At 51.3% G+C, this 25,399-nt stretch overlaps 1 protein-coding gene and 2 long non-coding RNA genes across 3 annotated transcripts in view; all 3 read right to left on the reverse strand.

Annotated features, from left to right (window-relative positions):
* Positions 1–2,428, reverse strand: LOC145508887 (uncharacterized). Its single transcript, XR_014055681.1, has 2 exons — positions 2,389–2,428; positions 1–554 (listed from the first exon to the last, which is right to left on the reverse strand). It is a non-coding gene; the product is annotated as an uncharacterized LOC145508887 (long non-coding RNA).
* Positions 2,429–2,784: 356 nt separating this feature from the next.
* Positions 2,785–7,054, reverse strand: LOC145508931 (uncharacterized). Its single transcript, XR_014055710.1, has 5 exons — positions 7,001–7,054; positions 5,832–5,921; positions 4,984–5,134; positions 3,810–4,112; positions 2,785–3,056 (listed from the first exon to the last, which is right to left on the reverse strand). It is a non-coding gene; the product is annotated as an uncharacterized LOC145508931 (long non-coding RNA).
* A 2,766-nt stretch (positions 7,055–9,820) lies between these two features.
* Positions 9,821–25,399, reverse strand: part of PPP2R2C (protein phosphatase 2 regulatory subunit Bgamma) — a 158,644-nt gene continuing 143,065 nt past the window's right edge. The window contains exons 8-9 of the mRNA XM_081496801.1: positions 22,008–22,099; positions 9,821–12,601 (exon numbers count right to left, since the gene is read on the reverse strand). Coding sequence (XP_081352927.1) covers positions 12,310–12,601; positions 22,008–22,099 — 384 coding nt within the window. The 3' untranslated portion in view covers positions 9,821–12,309. The remainder of the gene's footprint in view (positions 12,602–22,007; positions 22,100–25,399) is intronic.

Below are 25,399 nucleotides of genomic sequence, written 5' to 3' on the forward strand. Positions count from 1 at the left end.
ACTTATTCAAATGTTCTTTTCCTTTTTTTTTTCATTTCCATTCCTGTATCCTGATCACATCTCACGTAACTGCAAAAACTCAAATTTCTCCAAGTACCTATTTCAAAGTTGTCCATCAAGCAGGACCTTGTCATTCCTGAACGTGCTGTGAGACAACAGAATCCTTTAAGCCTCCCAATTCCCAACAGAATCCTTTAAGCCTCCCAATTCCCGATCTGCACGTCCAGGTATCAGGGTTGAATCCACACCAGCCTGCTGTGCTCACATGAACCTCACTGCGAAGCTCTGGGAAAGTGCACTGCTGCCGGCTGGGTCTCCACCTGGGGACCAATGCCGCTCAGTCATCATGAAAAGAAAAGAGTATTCATTTGTTCAACAAATTGGTGAAGAGCAGTTTGAAGTTCTTCTGTCGTTGAAGCTGAAGCACACACTGAAGGCAGTGCTGGTGGAGAAGGAGAGTGGCTGTCCTCTTGTTTCACGGAGGACAGAAGGGCTTGGTATTCTGACGACAGTGCCCTTGACAGGTGGAAATTCCCAGGGGCCTCAAACCCTTACTGCAGATAGGGGAAGAAGGGGTTATAAATCATATATGAAACGGATGGATGAAAAAAATATATATACACAGTAGCTACTTTTGGAGAAGGAAATGGCACCCACTCCAGTACTCTTGCCTAGAAAATTCCATGGATGGAGGAGCCTGGTGGGCTACAGTCCATGGGGTCACAAAGAGTCAGCAAGAGGAAGAGATTAGGATATTCTTCAAAGGGTATGTAGTTAATGTTTTTATAATAAAATGTTGGGATGAAAAGTTGCCCCACAATCTACTATTTGTGCACCCAACCACTTGTATTTTGACGTGTCCTTGGGAACTCACTTATGTCACTTTCTTAAAAGTGGTGTGAGGAGCTTCCCAGATGGTACAGTGGTTGCAACTTCACCTTCCAATGCAGGCAGTATGGGGGTTCCATCCCTGGTCGGGAGTTAAGATCCCACATGCCTCACAGCCAAAAGAGAAAAAAAAAAAAAAAGAAACATAAAACAGAAGCAACAAATTCAACAAAAGCTTTAAAAATGGCCCACATTAAAAAAATCTGTTAAAAAAAAAAAGTGATATGAACCTAAAATTCTCCACTGTTAGTGTGGGAAAGATCTCTAGGTGGGTCTGAGAGCCCCATTCTATACCCTTCTTCACTTCGGTTGGCCTCTTTTGCCGAGTTTTCTTGGGGGACTTCTATCCCCTCTCAAGACCTGGCCCAAGCCTGAGTCAAAACTCTCCCCCTGGGTTCCCTGTCATTCACGTGAGCCTGGACCAGGGTGGCACACAGCATCGTGAGTCCGGCTGGCTTACCAGGAGGTAACACTCTCCCTGGGCCCCTGGACTATGGCTCTCCTCGCTCTTCAGGGTCCTGGGAGGAGAGGGCTCGCCCCAGCACCCCTTGCCAGTTTCCCACCCCGTGCTGCCCTGTGTATCCCTGCAGGTCAGGAGACCTCAGGCTCCTCACTGGTCCACTTCCTCTTCCTTCTTGTCTCCTTCCCATCTGGCTTCCAGGTAGAAGCCCTTGTCCACACCCTAAGAGCTAAACATCCTAAAATCGCTACCTCTGGGTAAGCCCAGCATTTATATTCTGCTCAGTCTCACCCCTGCCTCTCCCTTCCTCTCTGTGACCCTAGTCCCAGCACTGAGCTTCCCGCCAGCCCCACTGCAGGGCTGCAGACCACCCCCTGAAGCCGGGGCTTGAGGACAGCGGAAGCCATGGGTGGGGTCCAGCTCCTGGGCTTGGGACCCTTCTCAGGCCTGGGACACTGTCCCAGTCATGTGTTTCTCCCTAAATCCGGGACCTGGGTATTCACTCTCCTTTTCTTTTCAATTCTGGGCTGCCTCCACCATTCTGCCCTTGGGGATTCCGCCCCTCAAGGTGATGCCCGGTTACCCCAGATCCCCCTTGAACGCTGCTCTGGGGAGGACAGGACAGGCCCTTCGATGGTGACCAGTCCCCCCAGGCAAGAGTGACAGGGACTTGCATGTGGACCAGTGGTAGGGTCCAAGTCCCCAGATCCCAGCACCCACAGGCCCTTGGCATGGCTCCTGGGACTCCACCCTCACCTGGAGGTGCCCCCCAGAAACACTTGGATTCCTGTTCTCTGCCTGTTATCCCCTAGAGTGAGGGGGAGTTTTTGTTTTGTTTTTATTAAAACTCCCCACCTCCTTGCTTGGCCTCCTTGAGGGTATCAGTCCCCACCATGGGGTCTTGAAGGCCCCACCAAGGCAAGTAATTGACACCCATGGGACCTAGAAAATCTCAGAGGTTCTCAGCGCTCTGGCTAAAGCTGGGTCCCTGTACGACCCCCTCCACCCAGAGGTGTCTTCACCTCTCCTCACAGACTCACCTGTCTGCCTGCCCTCAGGCTGGATCCTCACCCCAGCTGCCCCTTCTCCTGAGTTTCCTATCCTTTTCGGGACTTGCCTCACTGCATTCATTGTCAGTACCTTTGTCAAGTCATTTCCTGTCCTGTGTGTGTGGATGTTTGAGGGTAAGTGATTGCCACCACTGCAAAATCAGACCCTCATCCCATTGTAATGGGCACACTGAGTAGGCATCAGTCTTTTCCGTCATTAGGACTGTTTGCTGGCAGCTCACAGAAATGAATTGGCCGACTCTGGCTGAAAAGTCCTACTGGAACTGAAAGCAAGGGCTTCTTTGCGAGTTGTTTGATCACAAGCATTGCTATCGAACTTAGGTCTGGCTGCTCACTGCTCAAAAATCAAAACACAAGTGGCAAATATTGGTAGAAATGGAAAACACTGCTTTTAATCAGAAAGCCAACAATTTGGGGAGATGAGGCTCAGGGTCCGCAGAAAATCAACTCTGAAGGTTTTCCTTGGCCATGAAAGTTTTTCAAAGATAAAACGGGATGTAATCTTAGTTAATCATTGAGATGGGAGAGGGGTAGGGTCATCACCATCTCCCTCTGTTACAGCTTCTTTGCAGCCTGGTTGAGTCCTTGTGATCTTTGTTTAGATACTGTCTTGTTCACACACTTTGTCTGCGAGATCACTGAAGGAGAAGCCAGGGAAGAGATCTGGTCATCTGTTAATTACTTATTCTTGATTTCTACTCTTTGGATCTACTGCTGCTGCTGCTGCTAAGTCGCTTCAGTCGTGTCCGACTCTGTGCGACCCCATAGACGGCAGCCCATCAGGCTCCGCCGTCCTTGGGATTCTCCAGGCAAGAATACTGGAGTGGATTGCCATTTCCTTCTCCAGTGCATGAAAGGGAAAAGTGAAAGTGAAGTCGCTCAGCCGTGTCCGACTCTTAGCAACCCCATGGACTGTAGCCTACCAGGCTCCTCCGTCCATGGGATTTTCCAGGCAACAGTACTGGAGTGGGGTGCCATTGCCTTCTCCGCTTTGGATCTACAGAAGGAACCAACTCATTAGGCAAGGTATTGTGTGATTAAACGATCTGAAAGGTGAGCTTGGGCCGTACGTAGGTGAGTAGACCATGGTGGGGAGGGGGGCGGTGGCCTGGTTTATAAATTAGTCTCAATGTAGCTTTGCTAATGTGACAAGAGAAAAGGGATTTCCTGCTGAGGACTGTTTCCTGTAAAGAACTGCTTACAAATCCCCCTCCGTCAGATAATCATTTCATTTCTAGGGGATTAAGGATGAAGGTCCATCTTCTATAACCGCGTTATGCTAAGATTGGCGGCCAAGGTCTTAGCTGAAAGATATCAACGTGAGTTTGAAGCATCGCCCTGTGGACAGTTTTAGTTGCCCGTTTACGTATACAGGCAGAACAAGCACTTACAATTATTTTAATGCTCATAAAGATATAGATGATGAGCAATAGTGTTCGTCTCATTCTCTTGAGGCCAGTTCTTAGAACTGTTCCAGCCCGAGATTCAGTGCTGCTCAGGATGGAGCATCTTAGGTCATGGCTGCAGCCTGGTCATCACGCAGTTAGCTGTTCCCTCTGCTGGCAGCTATAGCATCTGTAAAACGACTCAGGAATGTACATCAGATACTGAATCTGTGACTGTGGGGTCCTAATCATTGACTGCTTGAGCCTGCTCTTCTGTGACTCAGGGAGGCTGGAGAGACTTCAGTATCTCTATAAACAAGAGGCATGGGGCACAGAGGGGCCTCAGTACTTGGGAGGGCCCGCAGAGTTCTGCTCAGTTCCAGCATTAGAAGGAAGCATCATCACTCGGTTTTCCTTTATTCCTCAGAGGTCCCCTTCTCTGGCAGTAAAGCCCTGATCTTGAGCTGGACCTTTGGAACAGCCCTGTTTCCAGCCTCCCCTGCCACGTCCCTAATTTCCGGCTACTGGGAGCAATTAGAAGGCATACAACATTCTCCTCCTGGCCTGAGAGTCAGGGGAGAGGTTGGGTTGGCTTCGCTTGGGTCATCCACTGATCCCATGACTTAACAGGGCAAGACACCTGGGCCAACCCTGCACCCAGCCTGCACACATGAGGGAACAGAAATTTCTCCTAAACCAGTTCATAGCCCAATTACCAGTAGAAGGGAAAGTGGCTGGTGCTGGTGATGAACAACACCGTTGACTTGCCCTCCCAGGTTGCAGGGAACCCAGGCTCTGGCCAGCAGTGCCAGGGGTCCCAGGGATGCATGCAGACCTCATACCATCCTCCTGGGGGGTGTTGGTGGTCCTGGTCAGCCTCCTGCAGCAGCCCCTCTTCCTCCCCCACCTCTGCCTCCCCTAGCCCCCTCCTCCTTCCTACAGGCTGTCCTCCCGCCCTTCTCACAAGGTCTCTTCATTCTCAGCATGGACACATGCTACCCTGATTTCCCCAGGGGACCGAGCTGCAGGGTTTAGCAAGACTTCCCCGAAGCTTGGTCCCAGTGTGAGGGAAGAGTGATGATGTCATTAAACAGGCTTCCAGGGGGCCCAGGTTCTGTGCTGACCACTTATGCAAGGATCTTCTTTTTAATCTGCACTACCCCATGAGATAGGTACTAACATTCTCCGTGCTTTGCGGATGAGAAAACTGAGGCTTGGCAAGGATTGGTAACGCCCCCAAGATCCAGAGCTGCCATCAGGGCCAGGATTCGAATCCCTGAGCTGAACACCAGTGTCCCCACGGTGAACCACTTAGCCTCTGTGCTGCTCACCTAGTGGGTGCCCAGAAAACATTTGTTGAATGAATAAATGAGTGATTAAGCAAAGACAAATAGTGAAGTCAGTTCTTATTTGGCACATCTATAAATAATGCAGTCATTTGCACCTCTCACAGGCATTACACGTGTATGAAATGAATAAGTCACTTCTCCAAACATCCATCTCCATTTTGCATGTTAGGAAGTCTTTTTGCTTGATTTTGCTAATGGATTCCTTTCCATTTTTATTTTCACTTCTGCCCTTCCAATATTGCTGCCTTTTGTGGATGTCAGTTCTTCTCTGAAATCTATCGTGTCACTTGACTGTGTGGGCCCTATGTGGAAATCTAACAGCATCCAGGTAGAGACAATGGGGCTTTGTTTTTTAAAAAGGGCAGGGCTGTTTGAAATGAATCACTCACAACTGGGGCAATTATCTGGAGCCCTGAAAGCTTCTCGGTTGCTAGGAAACCACCTCTCTAAGCTGGTAAGCCTTTACTAAAGTTTTCATCAAGTGGTTGAACTACTGCAGGTCCTGACCCAGCCTGCCATTCTAAGCTGTGTTCCTGGCAGAGGACAAGCAGGAATAGTGGCCCGAAAACATCCCTCAGACACCACCTGTGGTTCAGTGGTTCGGGACCCAAAGTGGTTCAGTCCAGGACAGAGTTTGGAGACACACTGCCTGGGGTTGGATCCTGGCTCCAGCACTCACAGGTTTGTGGCCTTGTGAGAGGTACTCCTTCTCTCTTGGTGCCTCAGTTTCCATCTCTGTAAGATGAGCATCCTCTTTCACGGTGAGTTGCTAATGAAATGAAATGATGCATACAATGCTGTCAGCACAGTGCCTGGTGCAGCCCACAGCTCATGTGTCTGCTATTAATACAATAATGACTAATGACCTGATCTGTGCTGGGTAAGAAAGCTGATGGGGCAGCTGGGCAGATCACTGAGAGGCCCGCACTCCAGGTCAAGCCTCAAGGAGTGGCCAGTGGGCCTCAGGAGCCTCAGAGCCTTCAGGGGTCAGGGAAGACAGGGTGACAGCTAGACTTTCATCTGAGCAGAGGCTGGTCTGTAGTTGGGAGAGATTGGGGAGGGAAACCGAGTTTAGGCCTTATTTCATGTGCCCTTGAAGAAAAGTTATAATCAAACTAGATAGCATGTTAAAAAGCAGAGACATTACTTTGCCAACAAAGGTCAGTCTAGTCAAAGCTATGGTTTTTCCAGTAGTCATATATGGATGTGAGAGTTGGACAATAAAGAAAGCTGAGAGCTGAAGAACTGATGCTTTTGAACTGTGGTGTTGGAGAAGACTCTTGAGAGTCCCTTGGACTGCAAGGAGATCCAACCAGTCCATCCTAAAGAGATCAGTCCTGAATATTCATTGGAAGGACTGATGCTGAAGCTGAAACTCCAATACTTTGGCCACCTGATGTGAAGAACTGACTCATTTGAAAAGACCCTGATGCTGGGAAAGATTGAAGGCAGGAGCAGAAGAGGACGACAGAGGATGAGACAGTTGGATGACATCACCGACTCGATGGACATGAGTTTGATCAAACTCCAGGAGTTGGTGATGGACAGGGAGGCCTGGCGTGCTGCAGTCCGTGGGGTCGCAAAGAGTCGGACACGACTGAGCGACTGAACTGAACTGAATTGGATTGCTCACCCTGGGATCCGCCCACAGCTCAGCCCAGCGCCTGGCTTGGAGGAGGGGGCCCATCCATGCCTACAGCTCCCCACAGGTATCTGGCCTTCTAGAAGCCCCACTCACCCCTCTGTGCCACCATCTGGCTTCCAGCCCCCGAGTATTGCCCAGAGCACCTTGGCAGGGCCCTCCACCCTGGCTGCCCTCAAGAAAGGCAATGTGGAGGCTGGTCCCACCTTTACTGCTGGGGTTTAGGCAGGTGCTTGGGCCTTTCTGGGATCCTCATCTGTGAAAGTGGGCAGGAATCCACTGAAAAGGTTGACTGTGAGATCAGAATGAAGGTACCTGAGTGTGTTGGTTTCCCAGGGCCACTGTGACAAAGGGCCACAAACTGAGTGGTTTAAAACAACACACGTCTTCTCCTACAGTTGGGGGCTCAGAAGTCCCATGTGGTCTTGTGAAATGAAAATGTCTCCTGCCATATTAATAAATGAGAAATGTCACAGCCATCCATGATCACTGGCCTCCAAACATGAATGAGGGCTCCCAAAGCTCCAATCCAACGGAGGCTTCCCCTCCCCAGCGGTGATGGCTGAGCAGCTGGGGGAATGCCAGAAGCAGCCACTTGCCACTCCTTAAGGGGAACAAGGAAACAGGATTGGCCCCAGAGAGCTGAGGTGCACAGGAAAAGAATGAATGCAGTGAGCCCAGAGGCTTGCATCTCTGCGTACATAGAATGCTTAATTCCTCCATATCTGATCTTTGATGTTCAGACTGCCTGCTCCCTTTGTTGCAAACTTGTATACAGCCTGATTTCCCCTCCTACCTCCTTGGAACGGTTTTCTCAGAGATACTGAGGTGCTGTCTTCTGGGTTCGGAGTCCTAAACATTCCCACCAAATAAAATAACTCTCAACTTTCAGGTTGCGACTATATTTTTTAGTCGACAGTCTCACTGGGCTGAAAACTTTAAGGGAGAATCCATTTTCTTGTCTTTTCTGGCTTCCAGAGGCCACTCACATTCCTTAGACTGTGGCCCCTTCTTCCATCTTCAGAGCCAGGAGTGGAAGGGGGAGTCCTCATGGCTTGCTGCCTCTCTCTGTGAGTACAGTCAACAGAGGTTCTCTACCTTCTGGAACTCCTGGGACAGACTGGTCTCCGCTGGATAACCAAAGATATGCTCCCCATTGTGGAGCCCTGTACAAAGGTCACAGGATAAGAATCTCTGAAACTGACCAAGCCGCATAGCAACTGCATAGCAACTGTTGCCGTGAGCCTCCGGATCTAGATCAGCCAGTTCCCTGACCCCATATTATGTAAAATACCCACCCTACTATCCACCTTATAGCATCCTAACCAGTCACCTAATGCCACCATTCCAGTAGGAATTTTCTCTGTCTTGAGATTATAAAAATTGGCTGCTAGCCTGCGAAAAGGTTCAGCTCTCCCTTGAGCTAGCCCGCTGTGTCGCCCATTCTAATAAACTTTATTCTCCTCTCATTCTGCCTCATGTCTGGAAATTCTTTTCCAACCCACGCACGGACCACAACATCCATTTCAGGTCCATAACCTTAATCACACCTGTGAAGTCCCAGAGGCGGTGCTCCAGTCAGTGCTGGGTGGGGCTGAGATCACGGCGTCCTCACTGTCCTGTGGGCCACCTGTGCTTTCATCATCCGACTTTGAATCCAGGCTCCTCCACTTATGTTCAAGTTCTATGAATTTCGGCACAAGTTAAATCTTCATCTCTCTAAGCCTTATATTTTTTTCATGTATAAAATGGGTTTAACAATAGTACTCTTCCCTTCTGCCACAAAAGGCATAACATGAAACCTAAATGAGATACTATGTGTAAAATCCCCATACAGTGGGGCCACAGAGCTTAACAAGGCATTTTTTAATTACCTCACTGGTTTTCCCTCAAGAAGGAATGGCATCACCATCTATTTTTAATGTTCCCTAGTTGCTCAGATGGTAAAGAGTCTGCCCTCAATGTGGGTCACGAAGATCCCCTGGAGGAGGAAATGGCAACCCACTCCAATATTCTTGCCTGGGAAATCCCATGGACAGAGGAGACTGGTGGGCTACAGTCCGCGGGGTTGCAAAGAGTCAGACATGACTGAGCGACTAACACACACACACACACACACACCCTTTCTATTTACACATGGGGTTCCGAGAGGTTAGCCCCGTGTCCAAGGTCACACAGCCCGGAAGTGGCTTTTCCTCCTTTCTCCTCTGTCCTGGAGTGGAGAGGCTGATGGAGAACTAAGTCAATCAAAGTCCTGCCAGCAGATCCACCAGGGCAGCCGCTGACTTCCTCCTGCTGGGCCTGGGCTCCCAGAAGGGGTGCAGAGGAACCACGGGGGACGTGAAAGGCTTCCCCACACATCCTCCAGCTTATCTCAGCCATTGCAGCAGGCAGGGCTGGGACTCTCTGGCTTCCAGAACTAATTCAGATGCCCTGTAGCCTCGCTCCTCCCAGCTCTTTTTCCTTGGGATACCGAGGCACATGTGTAGTTGTACCATTGGGTAAGAACTATATTAGAAGTTAACTGGGCCAAACTAGAAACTTGGCTCCAGCATCTCCTAGCTGTGTGATTCTGAGCCAGTTCCCTAACTTCTCTGAACCCCAATTTCCTCATCTGTACCATATTCTCAAGTTGGATGTGATGGTTAGAAATGATCATGGGAGAATCCGGGAATATTTGGAAATCACGGTAGGCTATGCTCACTTGCTCCAAAACATAACAAAACAAAAAACAAAATAAAACAATTGTCATTTATTGAGTGCTTATGTGCCTGGCACTGTGATTTGCAGGCCGTTGTCCAATTTAATCTTGCCCATCCCCCCACACCCCCAAACCACAAGGTTGGTATTATTATTAGCTCCATTTCCTTGGTGATGAAATCAGAGCTGAGGAACGTTAAAAGCTGCATTGGGAGCTGGAGGCAGGAAAACCTGGAGGTGAACCCCACTTTCCATGTGTGTCCCCACCTGCCATGTCTCTTGACAGGACCCATGGGCCATTAAAAAAAATAGCATTCTGAGCCTCATTTTCGATGTAACATTTGTTATTTTATTGGAAAAAGCTGGTATTAACATATTTATAATTTTATTCAACAGTTGGATAGTTTGTGAGACACCCAAGAAAACAAGAATGCACCTATGAGTTACAGAGTCCAAAATGGTCAGGCCTGTCTAATCTACCACCACGTATCTGAAGCCACCGAGCAATCAGTCCTCAGAGAGTATTGAAATGAAAACAAAAACAACCCAACAACTTCACAATGACTATGTGAATGCTCGTACATTCAAAAAGAGCAGGAAATTTAAACAGGAAGGAAGCAAAGTTTGTGACTATGTTACTGGCCCTTCTGCCACGTCTAGTTTTACTTCTTCCCTTATCAACATCTTTTCTCAACACACATTTTTATTCACAATGCTTTTATTCATTATGCTTTGGACATCATTATTTTCCAGGGATCCAAAGACATGCTTTTTCTTCTGAGAAGATCTTTTCCTTTCTTCTCCCTTTTCGGTTTGGTGTCCACAGTTTAAAACAGAATAAGGAAACAGGAACTGTATTAAGACCTCCATTTGAATGCAGTGTAAGCTTTGCGCTTTGTAGAAATGGTCCGTGTTAAATCTATGATCTGATCAGTAACCTCCATCTGCAAATGCAAATTGCCTCTCAGCATCTGAATCACAAAGGGAAAGGATCACGCCAAATATCCGAATAATTGTATAAGGCCCTCAGAGCTGGATTTTGGCTTCAACAAGATTTCTATACAATTTATCACATTCTTGAACCTCTTTACAAAGGGAAAAAACGGAATCCAATCCTGTGATTATTAATTTTCATTAGAATAGATATGTACATATAATACTGTCCAGGTCACCTGGATTTTACAGTGATATATAAACAAACATTCTTCATTCATGTTGATTAAAAAAAAAATCAATGGACCCATTTCCTTGTGTAATTATTGTATGGCTGGAAGTGAGTGCACATGCGTTCTGTGCTTTGATACACACAAAAGTAGACCATTATCCGCTGAGAAAAATCTTGAGTTGGGTCTGTTTCCTGGGTTAAGTTACATTTTGTTAAAAAAAAAAAATGTCAGATTCAGTCGGGCCTCTGCACTATGCTTTCTGAATCAAAATGCAAGCCACGTGGTTCCGCTGGGAGTTCCAAGGGCAAAAACAAGTTGGCGTGGTCGGCGGGTGGGCCGAACCCGTACTGACAAAGTAGGAGGGAGCCGTCCTGGAAACATCGCATTCTCACTGGCCCGCGAGGGGTCAGGAAAGAAAAGGTATCTTAAAATGGTCATAACATGCAATTTTCTTTTGGAGACAGTTCAGTGCATCTGGAAAAGGAGCTGGGGTCCGCATCTGGGGTGGAGAGAGGGCAGAGTTCCTCATCACCAAACAGGCGAGGAGACCCCGGGGGTCTTCTCCGTTCTGCGTCTCAGTTCTCCCCAACCCTCATCATCATCCTACCTGCTCTGTCCTGCTTCACAAGATGAAGAGATGTTTCCAGAACCTTCCAGGCTGGAATGTTGCTTTAACATGAGCCACCAACGTGGTGGATGGAAACGGTCTTGTGGGAAGGCCTGGATGGAATTCCTGGCCCCTCCTTGGTTGATTCAGGCCTTGAACCTCAGTTTTCCCATGTGCACAGTGGGGAATGGCAAGTTATTCACCTTTAATCCCTGGCATGGAGCCTGGCACTCCGTGTGCAGTTGGCATGTATGGAGGAAATGAATGGGCCCCCACTTCTCAGGATCATGATGAAGATTCAGGAAGATAGCGGAGGGAGCCAGGATGAGTTCTGAGGAGATGCCAAGGACAGCTGCAGAATGAATGACAGGAGAGTGGGCACAGAGGCCATAGGGGTTACACCCATGGGCCTGGAGGGCGGGCACCACGCCTAGCACTGGCAAATGCTCTCAGAAGGGTGGTTAAGTGGTGAAGAAAACAGGCACACACTGTAGGTGGATTCCACTCCCCTTCCTCTCGAGAAACTGTAAGGGACCTGGGATATTTTGAAAGACATTAAAATAACCTAAAAGAGGAGCTCACAAATTCTCAGCTTGAATTCACGATCCAAAATGCAAAAAGGTGAGACCTTCCGCTCTGAGACAGTGGCAAATGCTCCATTTAGCATCTAAAGAATCCCTGGCTGGCTTGTTTGAGCTTCGTTATCTGTCCCCGGAGCCCTGAACTGGGGCCAGTGAGGCGCGTGAGACACACCGCTCCGGGGCTCCCGAGGCCCCCAAGAAAGGAAACCGCTGGCGTGAAAAACAAACGCGCAGACTGGAAAACATCCTAAGAAGGTGGGAAAGACTGCACGCGATTAAAGTACGGGATGCGAGAAGTGAACTTCCAGGCCGACGATCCCGTCGGTTTACTGTGACTCCTTTGTCCTGTGTTCCAACAGAAATCATCCGCGAAGGCGAGTCCGGTCCTGGGATGCTTGGAGGGACGGGGCCCGGCACCCCCCACCCCCGGTGGCCACTCCGGCGCGCAGCCGCCGGGGCATCTAGTGCATGTCGGAGTTCACCTTGTCCTGGAAGATGTACAGGTTGTTGGTGGCCGCGATGGCGATGATGTTCTCGGCCGGGTGCCAGGCCGTGTGCAGGATCTTCTTGGTGAAGTCCAAGCTGTCCACGCTGATGTCGTCCCGTCGCCGCTTGCCGCCCACGCACACGCGCCGCGGCTTGAGCACCGCCCGGGGCTTGCTGCTCTCCCGCGACGCCTCCAGGGTCACATCCCGCTTGGTGTTCCGGTCAAACATGCGGAAGAAGTTGTTGTAGGCTCCGGTCATGATGACGCTGGCGGGAGAAGGAGAGGCAGGCATCAGGTGGGGCCCCGTAGGAGGAGGAAGGAAGCCTGCTGCTCCTTCCTGGGGCTGCAGAGCCATCACCCCAGGAATGGGGACCCTGTGGGAGCAGACAGGGACAGGCCTGCCTCCTTCCACCTTCTCTGGGCGGGGGGGCGTTTCTCGTCCCTCCCCGCCATATCTCGGCTGTATCAGCACACAGACTTAGAGCCGGGAGCTGAGACCGTTGAAGGCTCTGCCCCAAGCATCATGAAAACATTCCCTTGTCCTTTGCCCTTTATCCCAGGCGAGAGAGCCCTAGACTTTCAATGAGATTAGGCAACAGCAGAGGGAGTGCAAAGGAAAACAAACACAGGAGACACCGGGCTATAAACTCAGACCAACCAAGTGCAGATGTCCATCCCCGCCCATCCCCCCAACCTCCTGCTGTCTGAGTAGTTGAGTGACTAAACGATCACTCTGCACACCATCCATGTGCAGATGTTCACAGACCTCCCCCACCAACCCTGGCCACCTCCAGCTAAAGAGCATTCTCCATTTGTGTATCCACTGCCCACCTCTTCTCCCCCACCTCTCCTAAGGAGAAAGGATTCCTGTTGAATCAGAGAAAGGATGTTAATCTACACAGTAAGAGCTGGGAGAGAAAGAACAGCAGCTCCATGGATCTGGGCCTGGAGAAAGAAGGGGGTTAAGGATTTGGAGCATCTGGGGGTACAGCATACAAAGTCACTGGGGAGGTGGGAAGAGATTCTGGAAGGCAATACTGAGGGTATGGAAGTGATCCCCTTCAGTGTTCTTCAGGAGAGATGTAGGTCGATTGGAACCCCTCCTCCCTTATGGAGATGAATTGTGCTTCCCGATGGTGTCATTGCTCCCAGAGGAGCCACGAGGACCCCTAGGTTTACAAGGGTTACGCACGCGACCATGTCTTCAGTATCACCTGAGCTACAGGAATAATCCCATGTGGAGGAGACGCTCGAGGGCAGGGCTCCACCTGGGTGGACCAGGAGAGTGTGGGAGCTGAGGTCCCGGCCTGTAGCATCTTTATGGGAGACCTGGGGAAGCCCACCTCCCCAGGGCCCACCTGAGAATGGACAAGTTGTGATTACAAGCCACCTCCCCTGTGGACCATCTCTTATGTCGGTCTCTGCTGGATGGGGATGGCCTGGATGTGGGTTGGGGACGGAGGCCCCTGCCTGGTCACTAACGCTGCTTAGGGAGAGAGGTCCCCCTGGCAGAGGGCCGAGGGAGGGTGACATCTGTCTCCCCCTGTGAGAACACAGCACTGTGTCTGCTTTCTCACTGATCAGTCTGTCCCTCTGAGTTCTGATCCTTCACAGAAAGGGCATTTTCCTTGGCTTGGGGCCTGGAGAGTCTGGGCCAGGAGCTCTCTTTTGGTTCCAGCCCACGAGTGGCTCCCTGCCCAGGCTGTGTGTTTCCTGGAGACGCTGTGCACCCATGACCTTCTGCCAGAGCCACAACTGCAATGTTAGTGATCGGCGCCACCTCCTCTTGACACCCAAAGTCTCTTTGACCTCATGTTCAGAGATGGGTGGGTGGGTGTTTGGGAGCCATGAGGATGGAACACCCCTTGCATAAAGTGGCTCTTCCCAGGCTATTCTGGGGGCATCCAGGCAGAAGGGGCGCGAGGCTCACTAAGGCCCCAGTAGGGGGCAGAGTGCACATGCCAGCTGGGTGGTTGGAGAGGAGCTCCATAAAACGACTGCTCACACATGTTCTGGAAGGTTCTAAGGGAATCCAGGGAAAGTGCTGTGCCTGTGGACTGGTACATTTATGGGTTTTGAAACACCCTCCCCAGGCCTGAGACATGAGGGGAGGGAGGAGTCACAGGAAGGACAGAGAGAGAAAGAACCAGAAACAGAGAATCTGTGTGAAGGGGGCTGTCCTCTGAAGGAAGCTGTGCCCTAAGGAGCACGGTTAGCCAAGATGACAGGGAACAGGGGGAATGAACGCTCCGGCCTCTCTCGCCACCCTCAGGCTCCTTCTAGTGTGCCCCATGGTTAAACCCAGCCAGAGGCCAGCAGGCACGCAGGGTCAACATCCAGGCACAGTCTCTTGGGAGGAGGAGGGTGGAGACGGGAGCTGGAGGAGTCAGGGGTGGGGGACACCTCTGGGCTCACCTCGAAACGCTAATCAATCATCCCCAGGCAAGCATCCACCTGTGCTTCTGTCTCCACACCAGGCAGGGGCTCCGGGGGCACGTGTGTCTTGTTTGAGTCCCCAGCACCTGGCTTGGCCCTCCTAGGGGTAAGTGGTCCTTGAAGGAAAGACAACCCCCAGCAACAGCCAACAGGAGCTGACCAAGCAGAGGACAACTCCCTCCCCCCCAACCCATGAAGATTAAGGACGCAGTAAATGCTTTGGAAACCAAATGGACTGAAGGGCCAGAAGCTTCTCTTAGTCAGGGCCAGACCTGCAGGTTCAGAAGGTACCTGCCCCTTGTAGATGCTAGTGCACTAAGCATCTGCGGAACAAATGAATGAATGAACAAATGACTGACCGAATGAATGAGCGAGTGCCATGGAAGTGTCATTCACAGTTACAGCCACACTTGGAAGAAAAGTTATGACCAACCTAGACAGCATTAAAAAGCAGAGACATTACTTTGCCAACAAAGGTCCGTCTAGTCAAAGTTCTGGTTTTTCCAGGAATCATGTATGGATGTGAGAGTTGGACTATAAAGAAAGCTGAGCGCCGAAGAATTGATGCTTTTGAACTGTGGTGTTGGAGAAGACTCCTGAGAGTCCCTTGGACTGCAAGGAGATCAAACCAGTCCATCCTAAAGGAAATCAGTCCTGAATATTCTTCATCGGAAGGACTGATGCTGAAGCTGAAACTCCAATACTTTGGCCACCTGATGTGAACAGCTGACTCATTGGGAAAGACCCTGATGCTGGGAAAGATTGAAGGCAGGAGGAGAAGGGGACGACAGAGGAGGAAATGGCTGGATGGCATGACAGACTCAATGGACGTGAGTCTGAGTAAGCTCCGGAAGTTGGTGATGGACAGGGAAGCCTGGCATGCTGCAGTCCACGGGGTCGCAAAGAGTTGGACACGACTGAGCAACTGAACTGAACTGAACTGAAGTCTTAGAATGGCATGAAATCCCCTGCCCAGCCCCCCTCCACCCCCCACCCCACACGGACAGGGGACAGACCAGGGGTGAGTGGAGCAGCTTCTCTGACACTCTGTGGGGGAGCGATGGGGGTGGGGTGGGTCTGGCAGCCAAATGGTTCTCCTTTTTAAGAGACTCCTCTAATCCCTGGAGGTGAAGGGAGGGTGGGTGGAGAATTCTAATGTACTTTCTGGCTTTATTCTTTTCTGTTTTAAAATCTTAATTGGTGTGAATAGATCTGAGTGTTGTTGAGACAATGAAATGACAAGCCCCCGGAGGTGCTGGGTGGGCGTGAGGAGCCCGCCCCTCCCAGTCTGCGGGCTGCTGGTCGATTGGTGGAGAGGGTGCCCTCGGCGCCCTCCTTCCCAAAGTGGCCCCTCTTCTCTCTCCTGATGTCAGCTCACCCCTGGGAAGGCTGGGTGGGCTCCTATGTCACCTAAGTTATGACCCATGAGGCTTCTCGACAGTGTGACCCCCCAAGTGTGGGACAGGGAGTGGGCTGAGCCTGAAGACACCCCCAAATCAGAGAGGATCTGGCGCCTGAAAGTCACTGAAGCCCAAGTCCAGTCTCTGGGGCGGACCTGGGGATGCTGGGTGTGCCAGAAGCTGCCCCGTGGGGGGGGTGGTCCAAGCAAGTGACCCTTGGCTCAGTCATCACAGAGTGTTGTTACTGTTCAAGTCGCTAAGTTGTGTCCGACTCTTTGTGACACCATGCACTGTAGCCCACCAGGCTCCTCTGTCCTCTACTATCTCCCGCAGTTTGTTCAGATCCTGTCCATTGTGTCAGTGATGCCATCTAACCAGCTCATCCTCTGCTGCTGGGATGCATTCATGCCTACAGTGCCTACCCCTTAACCAGCAGCTCTGCCAGCTGTGGGGTGCCCGTGTTCAGGCTGGAGGACAGGGAGGAGGGTGGGGTGAAGTCAGCAGAGGGGCCATCCTACCATCCAGCGCCCAAGTGTCCCAAGGCCAGGGGATGGGGTGGGAGAGCGGGGTGGTGCATGGACAGGTTGACCCTGGCCATCACAAGCAGATGCTCAGGGGCGACCCCACAGAGCTCGGGAGGTGACTCAGGGGACTGTTGCCCAGGTTGCACCCTCTGTTGCCCCTTCTTCCCACCTCTCAGACACAGCGGGGCTGTGAATGAGGAGAGGTGGGCAGGGCAGCGGGTGGCAGTGACCCTGGTACTCTGTGGGTATGAGGAAGCCGGGCCAGAGTCTCCATGTGCAGGACAGACAATGGGGCAGTGAGCACGGCCAGCGGGGCTTGCAGGCCTGGGGAGAGGCCTGGACCCCAGCCCAGGCAGTGCCTTCTGCCAGGTGAGCAAAGTGAGCGAGCAGGAGGCAGAGGCAGGGAGGAGAGAGGGCGAGGCGGGCGAGGTGCCAGTGTGTGTGTGTGGGTGGGTGGGTGGGTATGCTTGTGCACCCCTGCAGAGAGAATCCTCAGGCCTAAGGGTCACCAGCCAGGATGAACTCTGACCTCCAGACCCCAGGGCAGCAATCCCACCACGCCTGTCTAGCTCTGCAGACAAGAGGGGGCCTGCCCGGGACCCTGCCAGATGCCCTGTCACTGCCCCAGCTGGTGTGCACGGGTGTAGGGCTCTGCAGGCTGGGTCACAGGGCTGGCCCGTGCAGTTTTCCCATCTATAAAATGGGGTAACGAGGGACCCCAGCTCCTGGTGAGAATAGCCTCAAGAATGGATTAGGTACCATGCTAAAACGCTTAGAGCAGTGCTGGGCTCAGTAAATTCCACCTCCTCTTATGTATTAAATGCCAACAGGTATTTATGGTGCTAGACCATAGACAGTCCCTTGGGCAGCAAGGAGATCAAACCAGTCAATCCTTAAGGAAATCAACCCTGAATGTTCATTGAAAGGACTGATGTTGAAGTCACAGAGGATGAGATGGTCAGATGGCATCACTGACTCAATGGATGTGTTTGAGCCAACTCCGGGAGATGGCGAAGGACAGGGAAGCCCAGCATGCTGCCATCCATGGGGTCACAAAGAGTTGGACACGACTTAGTGGCTGAACAATGAACAACAATTATGGATTCTAACCATCTCTGTGGCCCACCTGTCTGACTAGGAGTCCAAGACTACGGAAGCAGAAGGAGGGAGTGGGTGACGGATTCCCAGAGGAGGGTGCTGCCAGCCGAGGGGCTGGACTGGGGGCCTCACCCCTCTCTCTGTGCCTGCAGAGGCAAGAGAAGGGAGAAGGCAGCCCCCTGGTTCTCCAGGGAACAGTTCACGGAACCCAGTGGGCACTGTCACACCACACCCACCCTTCTCCTGAGCCACCAGGGAAGGGAGCGTGAGATCATTAAAGTCATTTGCAACCCACACAGTGGCTAATCCGCCTTCCATTCAGGTGCGGGACCCAGAGGACACCTCTGCGGAGGAGGGATACCCCCCCACACACACCTGCAGAGGGAGGGGTCTCTTCCACCTTGGACCACAGGTCCCAGCATCCTGCAAACCACGCCAGGTCAGACTGACCCATTGCTCCCATTCTTGGGTGTGCTCTAACATCCCAGGTTCTTTTAACAGGGAAAAGGGGAGCCCCTGCCCTGGCTTGCATCTAAGCAAGTGGCTTCACCTCTGCCAGTCTTGTTTTCCTCGTCTGCATGTGAGGATCACAGCCCTGGCTGCCCTGGTCCCCGGGCTCTCTTCTTTCCACTGGGAAAGACTCCTGCCCTATCCCTGTGGGGCTGGAGGGTCTGTCAATCAGACTGCCCCTTTCTGGCCAATTGTGGCATGCAATAGATGCTGTCCATGCTGACTGGTGCAAAAGTGAGCATGTGACCCAAACAAAGCCAATCAGATCCTTCTCTGAGAATTTTTCCAGAAGGTCCGGAAGGATAAAGGAAGGGGGACTATTTGGGGTCACCATCCCTAACTGCAAGGGGGAGCCAGCCATAGTCAAGGAGGAAGTACCTAGTGTGTAAGAAGCAGGGAGGCTCTGAGATGGGCGTGGACAGAGAGGAAATGGCCCCAAAGGTACAGCATGAGCTCTGAGATAGTCTTGCTGGAACTTATCAGAACAAACTTAGGCTTGTCTGATTCCTGCAACTGGAAGATGCTTAAAGTGTCAGTCGCTCAGTCATGTCCAACTCTTTGAGACTCTGTGGATGGTAGCCTGCCAGGCTCCTGTCTCCATGGGATTCTCCAGGCAAGAATACTGGAGTGGGTTGCCATTCCCTTCTCCAGGGGATCTTCCCAGCCCAGGAATCAAACCTGAGTCTCCTGCATTGCAAGGAGATTCTTTACCATCTGAGCCACCAAGGAAGCTGGAAGATGCTTAGTTGACACAATCCCTTTTTTCCAGGCAGAACGAATCAAGGAGAACTTCCTAGAAGAGATGGCATTTGAGGTGGGTCTCGAAGGCTCAGCGGAGTTCTTTAAGACAAGACAGACAACAGACCTACGTGCACCAATCATTGGACCATCCACTGCTAATACAGAGTATGACCTTGCCAGGAGCATCACACACAAAGCAGTCCTTGAAAGACATGGTTTATTTGAACCACTTTCCATGTGAGCAGACTCAGAGAGATCGGACAGCTTGGGAAAGATTGAAGGCAGGAGGAGAAGGAGGTGAAAGAGGATAAGATAGTTGGATGGCATCATCAACTCAATGGACGTGAGTTTGAGCAAACTCCAGGAGATAGTGAAGGACAAGGAAACCTGGAGTGCTGCAGTCCATGGGGTCGCAAAGAGTGGGACACTACTGAGCGACTGAACAACAACAACAATTAAGCAAGTAGCTGGAGACTGGTAGAGTGTGGTCTGGAAATCCAGGGTGTCAGATCCAAAAACTTCCACTCTTTCCTGTCCCCCAGGCTGCCCATTCAAGTCTTGCTGGAGTTGAGTAAGAGGCACTGTGAGCGTTATCAGATGTACACTAGCTCTTTGCTGCCGTGTACACAATCGGGATGCTGGAAGTTTCCCATTAATATGAGAAGGACAGGAAATGCTGAGCTACGGGATTCAGAAGGTTGGCTTTGGTCTGCAAGGGTGGGGGCCCTGAAGGGCAGTACTTGCTTCTCCCCTTAGCCTCTGAGCTCTTGGAAGGCAGGGATCAGGCTTTATTTATCTTGGGATCCTCCTCTATGGGCTTTCCTGGAGGCTCAGACAGTAAAGAATCTGCCTACAATACAGGAGACCCGGGTTCAATCCCTGGATCAGGGAGATCCTCTGGAGAAGAGAATGGCAACCCACTCCAGTAGTCTTGCCTGGAGAATTCCATGGACAGAGGAACTTGATGGGCTACAGTCCATGGGTCAAAAAGAGTCAGATACAATGGAGTGACTAACACACACACACACACACACACACACACACACACACACCTTCTCTGTGGGGCTTGCTGGGCTCCCAGGATGCTGGCAATGAAGTGGAAGGAAGTGGCACATCCCTTTGCTTTCCAGAAGGTCAACAGTCATTGACTGGACACTCTTGAGGCTTCAAGTCAGGGGCTTAGTATGGACTGAGCTACAGTCCCACTCCCAGGGGCACTCCAACCAGTGGGGAAGAGGCAAGGTGAAAATGTGTAATAAACACAAAGACAGAAGGAAAACCCAGGAGGCTGGGGGTGTTGAGATGGAGAGGAACACCCTGAGGGCTTCCTGGAGGAGGTGGCCTTGGGTTGAGTCTGTCATTTGAAGTGACAGCAGGAGTGAGCCGGGTGTAATGCGGTCAGAGTTCCTGGGGGTGGGAGCAGAGTGGTTGTGGAGGTGGGTGGCAGGGACTACCAGAGCTGGGGTGGCTGGTATGGCAGGAGGAGGTGGGTGAGAGGCAAGACAGCTGAGCTCCAGGCTGGGCATGTGAAAGCCAGGAAGAGAAGGCGGCTCCAGTCTCTGGAAGCCCAACATTCACTGTTCATGGCTGCCTCCTGGTGGTGATGTGGAGGAAGGGCGGGCAATGGTCAGACCCAGTAGGGAGCCCAACACAGACAGACGAACAGACGGACACACACGGAGCAGTGTTGGGATCCCCTTTTCCCAGCAGTCAGTCCATCTTCTGAGACTCTAACAGACCCCCAGACCTGCTGCCGGTGTTCGCTGGGGGACCTCCAACGTGTCAGCCCAGGTGCAGGCCCCCGGATGGAGCGCCGTGTCCCTCTGACCCAGCCGCATCAGTCCAGTCCCAGGCCAGGGCCTCCACCTGGTTTCCTAAGCATCCTTCAGTGGACCCCTGTGCCCACCATTTCAGTCCCTATGAGAGCACTGTCCACGTGGAGACCCCTCAGCCAGGTGAGCCCCAGGATGTTTGCAGCAGCCCTTAGGGGGTCCCCCACCCCTGGACACAGCAGCTTGGTCCCACTTGGGGCCAGCCTGCTCCCAGGGGTGCCCTTCAGGTCTTGTCCCTGCGGTCCTGCCACTCCCCCCACCCGCCTTCCCTGACGGTCCCAGGGGGCCTGTGCTCATAGCCACACAGCATCACAGCACAGAGGTTCTCACAGGACCACGGCGATGCCAGCCATACTTAGAGCCCAGCCTTCTTATGGCCAGATGCTTGGGACTGATGGGAGTCCACACCCCTGGATGCACCCGAGTGGAGGGCTGCCGGCTTGTACTCTGCCCCCCTCACCCACCAGCCCTGCTCCGGTTGTGAAGTGTGACGGGTGACTTGCTGATGCCCCAGCCCAGTGTGGTTTTCATCCCAGTGTGGTCTGATTACCCGAGTCCCTGCCTTGGACCTTCCCTGTCCACGCTCGCCCTGGGCTGAGCCGGGTGATGGGGAAACAGGAACTCAAGTCAGGCTCAGGTCCATTTCCTGGGTGGGCAGGGCTGTGGGGGGCGGGTACACCTGTGGAAGCCCCCTAGTTCCAGAAGATGCAGAAGCTGGAAGCACTCTCTGGAGACCCGTGGCGCGGAAGCAGAAGCCATAATGGCTGGAGGTGGGCGTAGACCAGTGGCTAAAGCGTTCTGCCCCACAGGGGACCTGGCACTGATATACCCCTCACCCCTGACAACCTGGGCAAGAGGCTGCATGGTGAGGCACTCAGAATTGGCTAAAGATACTCCCACTACCGCTCAGGAGAACAGGGCTCCAAATGGATGTAGTTTTAGAATGTGAAGTTTCATTTCCAACCTTGAACTTGAGAGCTGAGAGCTTGAGCCTGCTACAAGAAAGGCCAGGGCTCCTTGGAACACCTTGATTCCTTTGGCTGGATAACAGAATTCTGGCCCCACCTACCCCCTCAAGCCGCATCAGCAACCGGCCCGCAGGGCAAAGGTCCAAGCAAGGTCTGAGGTTACCTGTCACTCCCATTCCAGGCGCATTCGAACTTGTCAAAAATGCAGTCGTTCTCGTACAGGGAACAGAGTTTGCTCCGAAGGTAATCGTGGACCTGGCGGGAGATGGGAATGATGGGGTGAGTCAAGGGGGTGCCCCGACAGTCCTGGTCCCCCCTCCATGAGGAGTGTCTCCCTGAGCAGGGCTGTGCCCTCCGGCGTCTGGATGGCACTCCTGACTCAGCCCTGATCACTGGGAAGGGTCCACAGCCTGACACACGGCCAACTCCTGAGCTGTGGCCAGACAGGGGACAGTCACAGTGATGAAGGGAACAATACTGAAGGGAACCAAATCCTGGCTCTGTCCCTCCCTGGCTGTGTGGCCCTAGACAGTGACTTCACCTCTCTGAGCTGTGGTCTGTTCCTCCTTAAAATAAGAGCACACACCTCATGGGCTGTTCTGGGATCAAATGTAAGCGATGGGTATAGGGTCTTGTCCTTTGGGGACAACAGTCACCCTGAGCACACTGGTGACCATCATGGAGAAAAAGAGGACGTTCACACGGGTCTCTCAAGTGTGATCTCAGTAGGTGCTATCTGTCCTGTTTATAGATGAGGCACTGAAGCTCAGAGAGGTTAAGTAACCGGCCTGAAGCCACACAGCTTACAAGTGGAAGACCAGGATCCTCTCCCAGGGTAAGCTGACACCACAGGAGAGTTGGTGACCCGATCCCACAAGCTCTGTACCCATGGGGTCTCCTGGGTGCCAGCTCTCTTCAGGGACATGGCCCTGGCCCCTGGGTGGGGGCGGTGCACATGTGGTCAGTCATGTCCAATTCTTGGCGACCCCATAGACTGTAGCCCTCCAGGCTCCTCTGTCCATGGAATTTTCCAGGCAAGAATACTAGAGGGGGTTCCATTTCCTACTGCGGGGGATCTTCCCGATCCAAGGATCGAACCCATGTCTCTTGAGTCTCCTATATTGACAGGCGAGTTCCTTTACCACTGAGTCACCTGGGTGGGGGAGGGGCGGGTAAATGGGTAACCTGAAGCCTGAACTTGTGGCTTTGTGTGTCTTCAGGATCCAGGAGAGTCACTTAGCTGCCTGGAGCCTCAGGTTTCCTGTCTGAAAAGGGGGTCATGAGACCCCTCCCCTGGAGAAGAGTGTGAGCGTTCCAGGAGATGGATGCAGGGCAAAGCACCGGGGAGCTATCTGTGACCCCAGTTAACTACAGAGGGATGGGGAGAAAGAAACGTCCAACTCCTGCTAGGCAGTGACGGCAGAGGGGGGAAGAAAAAGCAGGTTTTCACCCTCTTCTGTCTGGAAATCTCTTGTTCATCTTTAAAAACTCAGCTTTAGAAGAGGTCTCCTCCTCCAGCAGGGCTTCCCAGGTGGTGCTAGTGGTAAAGAACCCCCCTGCCAATGCAGGAGACGCTAGAGGTGTGGGTTCAATCCCTGGGTCTTAGAAGATCCCCTGGAGAACAGAATGGCTACCCACTCCAGTATTCTTGCCTGGAGAATCCCATGGACAGAGAAGCCTGGTGGGCTACAGTCCACAGGGCTGCAGAGAGTCAGACACGACTGAGTGGCTGAGCACACAGAACGCCTCCTCCGACAGTCTCCCTGGATTTCCCCAGGCTATGCATCTCTCTGTGACTCTTTCCTTAGGGCATCAGGTGCCCCTGAGGCTCTTGCCTTGACTTTGTGCTTATGTTGACCCCACAGCCTGGAAGTTTCTTTCTTTTTTTGGTCTCAGAATCAATTTTAATTCTTTTTATTTTTTCATAATTGTGATTTTGTTGTTTTTGTTATTTTCAGGCAGCTTTTATTTATTTATTTATTATTTTAGTTGGAGGCTAATTACTTTATAATATTGTAGTGGTTTTTGCCATACATTGATATGAATCGGCCATGGGTTTACATGTGTTCCCCATTCTGAACCCCCCTCCCACCTCTCTCCCCATCCCATTCCTCTGGGTCATCCCAGTGCACCGGCCCTGAGCACTTGTCTCATCCATCGAACCTAGACTGGCGTTCTGTTTCACATATGTTAATATACATGTTTCAATGCTATTCTCTCAGATCATCCCACCCTCGCCTTCTCCCACAGAGTCCAAAAGACTGTTCTATGCATCTGTGTCTCTTATTCTGTCTCGCATATAGGGTTATCGTTACCATCTTTCAAATTCCATATATATGCGTTAGTATACTGTATTGGTGTTTTTCTTTCTGGCTTACTTCACTCTATATAATGGGCTCCAGTTTCATCCGCCTCATTAGAACTGATTCAAATGTATTCTTTTTAATGGCTGAGTAATATTCTATTGTGTATATGTACCACAGCTTTCTTATCCATTCATCTGTTGATGGACATCTAGGTTGCTTCCATGTCCTAGATATTATAAACAGTGCTGCAATGAACATTGGGGTACACGTGTCTCTTTCAATTCTGGTTTCCTCAGTGTGTATGCCCAGTAGTGGGATTGCTGGGTCATATGGTAGTTTTATTCCCAGTTTTTTAAGGAATCTCCACACTGTTCTCCATAGTGGCTGTACTAGTTTGCATTCCCACCAACAGTGAAAGAGGGTTCCACACCCTCTCCAGCATTTATTGCTTGTAGACTTTTGGATAGCGGCCATTCTGACAGGCGTAAAATGGTACCTCATTGTGGTTTTGATTTGCATTTCTCTGATAATGAGTGATGTTGAGCATCTTTTCATGTGTTTGTTAGCCATCTGTATGTCTTCTTTAGAGAAATGTCTGTTTAGTTCTTTGGCCCATTTTTTGATTGGGTTGTTTATTTTTCTGGAATTGAGCTGCAGGAGTTGCTTGTATATTTTTGAGATTAATTCTTTGTCAGTTGCTTTGTTTGCTATTATTTTCTCCCATTCTGAAAGCTGTCTTTTCACCTTGCTCATAGTTTCCTTTGTTGTGCAAAAGCTTTTAATTTTAATTAGGTCCCATTTGTTTATTTTTGCTTTTATTTCCAGTATTCTGGGAGGTGGGTCATAGAGGATCCTGCTGTGATTTATGTCAGAGAGTGTTTTGCCTATGTTTTCCTCTAGGAGTTTTATAGTTTCTGGTCTTATGTTTTGATCTTTAACCCCTTTTGAGTTTATTTTTGTGTATGGTGTTAGAAAGTGTTCTATATTTATTTATTTTTAGTTGAAGGGTAATTGCTTTACAATATTGGCTTGAGTTCTGCCAGACTGGAAGGTTCTTAACCCAAGACTTCCTCAGGCCTTGGCCAACACGCCCCTCCCCAGAGGAAGTTCCCTGCCCGCCCCGCCCACAAAGCTTGCTCTCCTGCCCTTCTCTTCCCATCCATCCTGCACTCTTGTTTTAAATTCTGTCCATAGGCTGGCATCACCCAGGACCTCTCTCTCAGAGCCCACACTGGACTGTCTAGCTGCC

This window comes from Giraffa tippelskirchi, chromosome 1 (assembly GCF_054371585.1).
Source record: "Giraffa tippelskirchi isolate mGirTip1 chromosome 1, T2T-mGirTip1v1.2.pri, whole genome shotgun sequence".
NCBI classification, from domain to species: domain Eukaryota; kingdom Metazoa; phylum Chordata; class Mammalia; order Artiodactyla; family Giraffidae; genus Giraffa; species Giraffa tippelskirchi.